Source organism: Rhopalosiphum maidis, chromosome 1 (assembly GCF_003676215.2).
Source record: "Rhopalosiphum maidis isolate BTI-1 chromosome 1, ASM367621v3, whole genome shotgun sequence".
NCBI classification, from domain to species: domain Eukaryota; kingdom Metazoa; phylum Arthropoda; class Insecta; order Hemiptera; family Aphididae; genus Rhopalosiphum; species Rhopalosiphum maidis.
The window spans coordinates 33,429,779-33,440,205 of record NC_040877.1 but is presented as its reverse complement, the minus strand read 5'-3'; the positions used below and the strand labels follow the sequence as shown (position 1 = coordinate 33,440,205).

Sequence of the window (10,427 nt, the reverse complement as noted above, 5' to 3'; positions counted from 1 at the left end):
TAAGAGCGAGAAATAGTACACTAAAATGTATAATACAAATAAAAAGACACAAATACAATTTAAAATAATTCTAGAATAGGTACTTAATATTTTAACAAATGTTAATATTTAAAAATATTTTTGATCATTTGTCATTTCATTACATCTTCTATAGAAATTGTTTAAATCATTTTAAGAAACTTGTTTTTTTTTTTTAATTTACGAATTTAAATATCCTATATGGTCTAAAATAATGGCATACAGTCATGCACAGTCGATAGAGTAGAGTTTGATTACCTGATAAATATTATGTGTAAATACCAAAATAATGTTTAAAAATATTAAATTAATCATAAAAATGTCAATTATCATTCATGTTTAAAAAAAATCACTGTAACATATGTATTATAAATTATAATACAGTTTATTAGTTATTAGTAATAGCGTGCAATACGTGTATTAATTAATTTTTATATTAACTCCAAATAATCCCAATAAGTAACATTGGTAGGTATACAACTATAAACCTGTTCAATTGAATGATAAGAATATGATATGAGATTGTATAATTTATAATTTAAGTACTTAGTTTTTATCTATGTAATTTTAAATAAATAATATTTTTAACCTTTTAAATTTAAATCAGAAATTATACCTCTAATTATCGATATAGTAATAACTAATAAGCATAGATAAAATAATAAATTAGTATATTTAAATTTGATTAAAACTATTGATTATGTACCTATGTCTTGTATATTAATTTCTATTTAGTTAAATTTTATTGACGTTACATTTTGACAACGATTTTATTGATTTTACAATGTTTTGATGAGTATTTTTATTTTTGTGCCCGTAGACACTTTTTTAATAAAAAAAAAATGCTCTGGTTATCAACTTTGATAGAGATTTCTGTTGATAAATTGGAACTAATTAATATTTTTAGAGGGTAAAAATTAAAAAATTCCATTACTTTATTAAATTATTGGCGGATAAAAAGTACAAACATTTGCGAAAATATAAAAAAAGTTAAATCATCTTATCTAGTCTGATTTGTTTTAATTTTTTGTATCTATAAATGCTGATAATTAGTTTTACTCTGTTAAAAAGTTAACAATTTTAATACAAGTTCCTTATAAGTTGTTAATAGGCACTGCAATTTTTTAAAAAAAGGACTGTCTAAATATTTTTAATAATTTTTTTTATAAGCGTTTGAAGTTGAAATTTTTATGAAATTATATATTGACGTATAAAATAAACGATTCTTCACCAAACGTTCTTTTATACCCAGACAGCTCAACAGTCTTGACTACAAAAATAGTTTTTGTATATTGTAAAAATGTATCATTAAATTTAAATTTAACACAACATTACAGTGACTATTACATTACATTACTCAATGGCGATATATATACGGCATACTAGATACATTAGCTGATTGGTTACTTACTTGCCTTTCTTTTTTTAGTTTCATATATTTATATTTCAAAAACAATATAGTAAAATGATTTTATTTATTTTTAAATCACACCGCATAACAAATAAATTGTACACAAATGCAGTATGTTGGATGTTTAGAGCTATCTAACTCACTAAGTTGTCAGTTATATTTTACACTCGTACATTATCATTGGTGTGACTAAGGCTAATACTCTGCATAATTGCTCTTTTGATTTCTATGGTAGTAACTTCGACCCCATTAATCTTGAGAGTGCTTAGAAACATTTCTGTTCTTCTATATGATGCGTTTTTTTAAGTTATTTATGATTATCATATTTATACATATTACTTTAAGACGGTACCTAAATATTTAAAATTATTAATTTCTTTAAATACATATCCTTCGATCTGTGGACTAACTGCCTGTTGCATCTGATGTTTATTTCTGTCATCGCGCATGTATTTTGTTTTATTCTTGTTATTAATGATTGGTGCTTTATATCAACAATTCTATTGCTTTTAAGTTTTGCTTTTTTTCACCCAATATTACGACGTCATCAGCATAGGCTAGTAATGGAGTATTCAACCGCAGTTAATTCCTTTTAACTTTCCAGTTAATTGGGTCTATGTATTTCCAATATTTTTATATTTTTATGTATAAAATAACCTTGGTATATGTACAACTTATCTAGGGTTTTGTACTCAATATTTTTTGACAAACCTAAAATTGTTATCAAAACTGATAATTTCAAAATTTCCAATACCTTTTAAAAAGCTTTTGATAAGGCTAAATATTTTGAACATTTTGTTTTGTACTTAAATTAATGTAATGAAATAAATGGAAAAGGAGGAAATTTTTCAAGTTTCTAGACAGTTATTTTTTTCTTTGAATAATATGAATTAACGAAAATTATTGAAAATAAATATTTGTTAGATGCATTTTTACGTTGGTATCCAATGTCATTAAAATTGAAACTACAATTATTATTCATAAAAAATATATTTGTGGCTTCAAACTAAACATTTTTTTAAATTCTAGGTAAATAAACTATGAGAAATCTTTTTAATTCACAAACAAAAATTTTATCATATATAAATAAAAAATAAACATTAAAAAGTTGAAAATGTCTATATAATTAGTACAAAATATGTTACAAATTAAATTATAATAATGCCTATACTAATATTCAGTAAAAATGTATTTTGTTCTTAAAGCTTGTTACATACACGCATACTTTTGTTCCCTAAAGTACCAACAAGTTTCAAATTTCTACTTTCCCTTGCTCTCAAAATTGAAACTTGAAATAGTATTATTGCTTCAAAAAATACGAATTATTAAAAAACCATTAGTCGATACCTACACTCGTTGCTTCATTTAAAATCTAAGAGACTATTCTGTAAAAAATTAATCATCATTGATCACGAATGGTCATTTGTAATTCGCTTATTCAGTATTCTAGTGTTTTATTATAGTCTATAATCTTGTCTATAAAAGTTAGTGAATATCTCTTGATTTGATATGTAATTATGTAATTATTATTTTAGTGAAATAATTTTTACTTAATTTATATCTAAATAAATAATAAAACGATTTTAGAAGTTGCCTACTAAATAAATGTCTAAATGTCATTATTAAACAAATATTTAACGTTATAGTGTTAGGGTTTATTCTTGAAGATTGTTCATTTTTCTAAAAGTATTTAACACAATATAAATACATTTGAATATTAATATAATATTAAATATACATAGTTATTTATATAATATTAAATCATATTTAAGTGATCTATTATGTTTTTAAATAATTATAGTTAGTTCAATAATTAGATTATATTACTGATTGTTCATTCTTTTTATGTTAATGTTCAACGTTACATCATCATTCATGCCAAGAGAATTTGACGTTTAAAAATTACTTTCTACTCTATTTTTACTGTTTCTCTCTACTAGCTTTCAATTGGCATTTAGATATAAGGCACTACTGAGAATAATATATAATAATAAATATTTTAGTGGACATTAATTGTTTCAACATCTTTCAATCATAATTTCAATTGTCTTGATACATAATTTTAGATAGATATATCAAAACATAGGTATCTATATATTTTTACGTTAGTTAATTTAGTATAATAAAATTAGCTAATAAGACATATTTTAATACAGTTGAGCTGGCAGAATTTCCAACTTCAAATAATTTAATACAAGTGATATTTTAATGAGGATGCTAGTGTGTATCTACTATTTAGTATTTACTGGATAATATGTAATATTGTAATACGATAAAACTTAAATAATAGTGTATTATAAACAATATTAATAGTTACCTACTAATTTTATAATTAATTGCATTATTATTGTCAATTATAAATTTGTGTAGGAGGTATCTGTAGTATATAAATTTATCTTAAAATATATTTTCGAGTAGTTAATATAGTTACTTATATAAAAACATTAGTCATCATATATTTTTGTATGACCTTAGAGATATATAGGTATAAATAAAATATTTTACATACATACCTGTCTAATAGTAACTATATAATGCATAATCTATTCTTGTAAATTACATATCTACTAACTTCTGTTATTAGTTGTATCTAGAGTTTATATCAAAAATTAACAGATTTAAACACTGTATTAAAAAATGTACTTTTTAAATAGAGAGTTTTTTATGGTAAAATAAAAAAAGTTAGGTTTTTTAAGCTTTTAACAATCAACACCCTTTATTAATATATTATATTTTAAAATAAAAATGAATCAGTTCTATTTTTTTTTACGAGGCTTAAGTGTGTTTGTGTATAGTTCAAGAATGCATCAATAATAGAATAATAGGAGTATTACTTTGTAGTTTATAATTTAAATAATATGTAGGTACAAATACATTTGTTTATGGTTTGCATATTTCACACAAATTATTTTCACATTTGACTGTAAAAGTATACTCAATATAATATGAAATATTTTTAGTATTTTTAAAAGAGCAATTTATTAGAAACCCAATGTATTGGAAATTGTGGTTTCCACGTGTGTAAGCACGTGATTTATCAAGGATAACAGTTTGCAAATTGCACGATTGTCGGGGAGGCAGACAATTGCCTAGGCTATTGCTTAATTTGCGTACGTGATTGGCGACATGTGTGCGAATTTTTTTTCTCCAACGTCACGTTCGCTGGTATAGACCAGTGGCCGAACGTAGCCGGCACAGACCGTGTACCGACAACGTCATCACAGATTTCGCAGACCCGCGCATACCGTATTACCAGCACAGATACAGGTCGTCATCATAATAATTAATTATAACTAGGCACTGAAATCATTGCCTCAGAATTATATGCATCGTGTTTGTACTGTCAACGGTTATTGCAGTGTGTAGGTAATAACGTGTATAATAGTTATTATTAATTTTTGACGGGTTACCGTTAGGAACACAAATATATTAAGTGTAGGAACCTACCTACCTCTGAAGTCTGTGGTAGTTCATACATTTTATTTTATTTTGAATCACTTTTACCAACTCACCTATAAATAAACGAGGTTATAGGTACCATATAAATTGTAAATCTATACATTTCCTTATTTAATGTTGATTGTTTTTTTTTTTCATACTACAAATTATAAGTACTGGTGAAGGTCTTATAGGAAAATAGTAAATACGATATTAGGATATATTCTTACTTTGGTGTTAATATATAAGATACACTTTTTTGGAATTAATCGTGAACTTGATTAATAAGAATAAACTAATTTCAAGGCGTTTCAAAAAAATATATATCAATTTTTTTTATTTGTTAAATTAACGTCATGTAATATGACATTTATTTAAGGCATCAACTGCGTCAGTGAATAAATTATGAAAACATTAATTTTATATTTACAAATAATGTGTTATTTTCAAATATTTACATGTCATTTTTTTAGTTACTTTTACAAATAATTGTTTAATTATATTTTTTTTTATTAGTAATAAAATATGTAAATAAATTAAAAATTTTATTACAGCTATAAATTATTGTATGTGTTCATAGATCATGATGTAGTTTTTTTCTAATTGTGGATCATAGTTTTATAATTATTCTAAATTATATTGCAAAATAGAAGCGTTAACAAAATATGAAATAAAATATATTAATGAGATGATAATATGGATCAAGTATAATATTAAAGAGCAAAGACCGTGTATATATTCTGGGTACAAATTAAAGATAAGATTGCTTCGAAAAGATATCAATAAATTACTACTTCAAATTTTTACCAACTATACTTTATACATACATTTGATTTATAAATTAACAATTAATATATAAGGGTAACAAATTTATTTAGGCAAAATACCCGTAAAATAATTAATAATTAAAACATGTACTTAATTGATTATTGAAAATTTGTTGAGTGTATTGGTTTAGTACACTTATATAATAATATAATATACTTACAAATAAAATAAATTTATAAGAACAGTATTATATAGTATATTTTAATTTTAAATATGATGCTTATATTATACTTGTAATTTTAAATTTTTATCGCAGTACCTATGTTTATTCACTTTAACATTTTATCAATATTAAAATTCTTGTGGTGGGTTATATATAAATGTTCATTAGAATTTATAATAAACATTAAATGTTTTAGTAAGTACATAAAACATTTAAACATCAATAACCTATAGTCGAAGTATAAAATTTTAATGATCTGTTAAATTTAACGAATTGTTTTGAAATTCGTCATCATATATTTTTTTTGCTGTTTAATTCATGTTTTTTTTTTAATGGATATTAGGTATTATATTGGATAATACCTACTACATGTACATAATATTATCATATTCATTAATATTCTATACACAATTTTATATAAGGATTAAAGGATTTCACTTAAATACCTAATTTAAAAATTGTTTCAAGTGCTTATAACTTAAGTATTAAAATATTCACTTTCATTTAATCTATAACAAATTTTTGAAGCACGCAACATAATAACACGACTTTTTCTTGATTTTATTTTATATCAGTTTTATTGTTCAAAAACTAAAATGTTTATTTCATCAAAATATTTATTTTCGTAACTTACAGTTTTTACATGCATCTATCGTCTATTAAAGCTGTCCTACTTATTCAGCCATTGGAAATTAATTGAACTTTCAGAGATCGTCGTATTTTTTCCATCTTACATTTAATATAATATAATGGAAAGTAATGTTTTTGTGGTGGCGTGGTGTCACCTCATATAGTAGTTCAAAAAGGGAACATTTTGCAATTTTTCTTTTAGTAGTTCCAATTTTGTATTTTTAAATTAAGTATCTACCTAAAATTAAACTTTAAAGTTAGAACATTATCTGTGATTACCAATGATTTTTTTAAAATATTTAATTTTTTAGTGAATTATGAACATTTTTAAATGTTAATATGTTACATATTCATGAGCTGCTTGAAAATATCGTAAAATACCAACGAAAACACACAGATAACGTTCTTACCTCTATAAGTATGATATTTGATAGGTAATAGGTCAAATCAATCCATAATATTTAAAGTTAATAAGTAACAATATACAATATTGGAATTGTTTTGAACGAGTTTGTAAGACGGACAAAACATCTGTGGCTGTAGTGTTTTCTTAAAAACTTTCAAAACATTTTTTAGCTTTTAAATAAAAAGTATATAATTGCTTAATTTAGTTGTATGAATATTTATTTTGGTCAAACAAAACGGTAAATTACAATATATCTATTTCTATGTACAATGTACCTATTGTACCTCAGTTATATTTAAATTCTTTAATTATTATACTTTATAGACTTTTTTTTTATTGTTTGAGTAAAATAAATATTTGATTCTGTGCGTTCTAGTTGAATATTATGTACCTATGAAATACGATATTAATTTCCAGTAACACCTTAACTTTTATTAAATTTATCAGAAAATAATAAATATTCGAAATAAACGATTAATACCGGTTAAACTTATCTATCAATGTAATTTATGATTTTAAAATAATAATATAGGTACCTATTAATTCCTATAGATTAATGTGGTTGATAATTGTAAATTTATTGGACAAAAAAGTACCTACCTATATACACACAACTATATGTAGTATATTGTAAAATACACATTGATTACAACACACGCGTCGTGGCGAACGTTTTTCAATAAGTAGGTACCTACCGTATAGCACCGTTTACACGTCACATAAGTATTAAGTGATATTGTTTGTAAAGTAACAATTATTATTAAGTTGTTGATAAACCAAATTGATCTCATAATAGTAATACGCTTGGGAAGTGGATATTATTTCACTTAAAATAGGCGACTAAACTAGTTTAAAATGTATTCAATTATTCAAAGGTATACTAGGTATGAAAAAAACGAACACGTTCGATTTTTATGTCGTTTCGTGTTCAAAAATAATTATAATTGGAGACGGATAGTAGTTGTGAACGAAAATAAGAAACCAGACATCAAAGAATCATGTAAACGGAACCGCGTATATAAAACCATAGTTTGCTAAATCTATGTATTTACCTAATACCAACGAAACCGTACAGCACCGGTTACTGGGTATGTTGTCATAACCGCGCGTTCGTGTTTTTCTCAATCCGGCGATTGCTAAAACAACAACGAAAAGTAACGTGTACGAGGTCCAACGAAACAGACAGTGCTGCTATTATTATTATTATTATTATAATATTATATAATACTATTTAATAACAATACACTATAATGGCACAACAATTAATGTCGGTTGAGCGCGCGCGTTCGCTTGCTGTGGCGTTGGAATAACAAACAAAATAAAACATTGCTATCTACTACAGGTAGGTACGTTATGACTTATGACTATAGAGTACCTACGGATTATGATGGCGTTAGCTTTTTTTTTATTTGGTCAAAACGAAATTTTATTAGCTATTATTCATATAAGTAGCCAAGTAGGTATAATGTGTAGAGAATAAACGGACGGTATTTTGTAATATTTTTTTGAAGTTTCGACTAAGTGTACTAATTATTTACAAAAAAAAACATGCTTGAGTAATGTATAGTATTATTTTTACAATTTTTAAAATTTGGTAGTAATTTTAAGGGTTCATTACTTAATTAAAATTTTTTTTTTCTGTGGGTAAACAGGGCCTCATATCCGTCATAACGGTTGTTTACATTTTAACACAAATATACATACCTACCGATAATCGTATTAATCACAACAAGAACAAATTCTATTCGGCAATTAAGTATTACGATAACGGCAGCGCGCGTCGGCCGGCGCGACGCGGGCGAACCAGCAGACCGGCTATAGTGGCTCCATCTGTGGGCTGCACGCGCGCGCCGGGTCACATGGTCTGACCGACAAATTGAATACCGTCTGGCGGTCCCCGTGATTCCGTGATTCCTCGCGTTCGCCACTCTCTCGGCCAGTCACCAACCGCACGTCGCGCAGTTTATTAGAGGGGAAAGAGCAGAGGACGGAAAGAGGAAAAAATTAAATAAATAGTGATCCGATCGACAAGACGACGCGAGCGAGACGGACGCGGCGCACAAATACGACGTGACCGATCGGCCGGCCGTTTCTCGAGTAATAATACTTAATACGAATATTAAAAAACGAAAAACGGGCCGCGGCAGTGACCTTTTTTTCCGCGCAAATTTATCCGTTCGATTTTTTTTTTTTTACATTACCTAACTACGTTTTTGCGCGTTCGACCTCTATCGTGTTGCAAAATTCAAGATCGTGATCCACCTGCGTAGGTGCCTATATTTGTATACCTACTATACTCATACGTAATTTTTCCGTTGGTATAAAAAAAAAAAAAGTTGTTTTTCGAGCTTTTGGATTACGAAAACCACGGAGATACCGCCGTGTTTGGCAGGTCGGGTCACCCCGTAACAATATTTTGGCCTTTGATCGGCCGCTGGTCGCCGAAGACATAATAATATTATCCTCGACGACGAGTCACCCGCTAATCGCCCGTTCGCCTACCGCGTACTCACCGGCGGTATGCGGACGCCGTGCGAAGCGGGCACTGGCGTCCGGCGCGACGGACCCTGACCCGGCGGTACCCTGCCCGGTACCACCCAGCAATGGCCTAAAGTCATGGTGAAACGGTCGCACTGCAACAGCAGCAACAGCGGTGGCGGCCACCGGCGGAGTGTTGTGGTGACGGTCAGCGTATTGGCGTTGTACGCCGTGTTGTGCGGTGGCGCGGTGTCGGGCACGTCACTCGGGGACCGGACCGCGTATTACGGAGTCGCGGTGGCCGCGGAACGGGTAGACGACGCGGCAGTGGTGGCCGCGGTCGCGGGCTCGACAGCCAGGAACGGCAGGTCGGCGACTAACCTGTCGCACATAACAGGCACCGCCAGGAAAATCAAAATGTTCATCAAAAACAGATACCTGCAGGTGTTCCCGGACGGCACGGTGAACAGCACGGCCGAGGATACGAACGATTATGGTGAGTCCTACATCATTATTAATATGCTTTCGTATGTATATGTGTGTGTGTGTGTGTGTGTGTGTGTGTGTGTATAAGCGATCTAAATTCTAAAGTCTATCGAAATCGCACTCATTATGGTTTTGAAATTTAGAATACATCGGCTATTATATTCCGTAGGATGTGTACATCGAAGACAAATTTTAAAATTTAGTATTTTAAAGGGGGAACTCATACAAAGATTTGTTGGCGCACGAAATACGAATATCGATTTGATATACGTAATATACATTTAATTGAGCTTAAAACAGGGTAAAAATATAAATCCTCTACGATTATTTAATTTGTCTTGGGTATCCCTCTGCAGGATTAGCTAGTATCTATATACTAGCTATTCTATATAATAATTATCAATAATAATCGCGATAATAGTGATTAAAATAATATAATACCTATCTATACCTAAGTAGTAAGTAGGTGTATAATATTAAAATTATTATAATACACAGATCGTCCGTTTTATATGTTATAATATATTGTATAATATCGTTGTGTCGGTCAAGATGAGTAATGATAACGT

At 28.3% G+C, this 10,427-nt stretch overlaps 1 protein-coding gene across 1 annotated transcript in view; it reads left to right on the top strand.

The window, feature by feature from the left end:
• The first annotated feature begins 8,847 nt into the window (after positions 1 to 8,847).
• LOC113561007 overlaps positions 8,848 to 10,427 on the top strand; it is a 71,523-nt gene continuing 69,943 nt past the window's right edge. Inside the window, exon 1 of the mRNA XM_026967173.1 lies at positions 8,848 to 9,868. Coding sequence (XP_026822974.1) covers positions 9,511 to 9,868 — 358 coding nt within the window. The 5' untranslated portion in view covers positions 8,848 to 9,510. The remainder of the gene's footprint in view (positions 9,869 to 10,427) is intronic.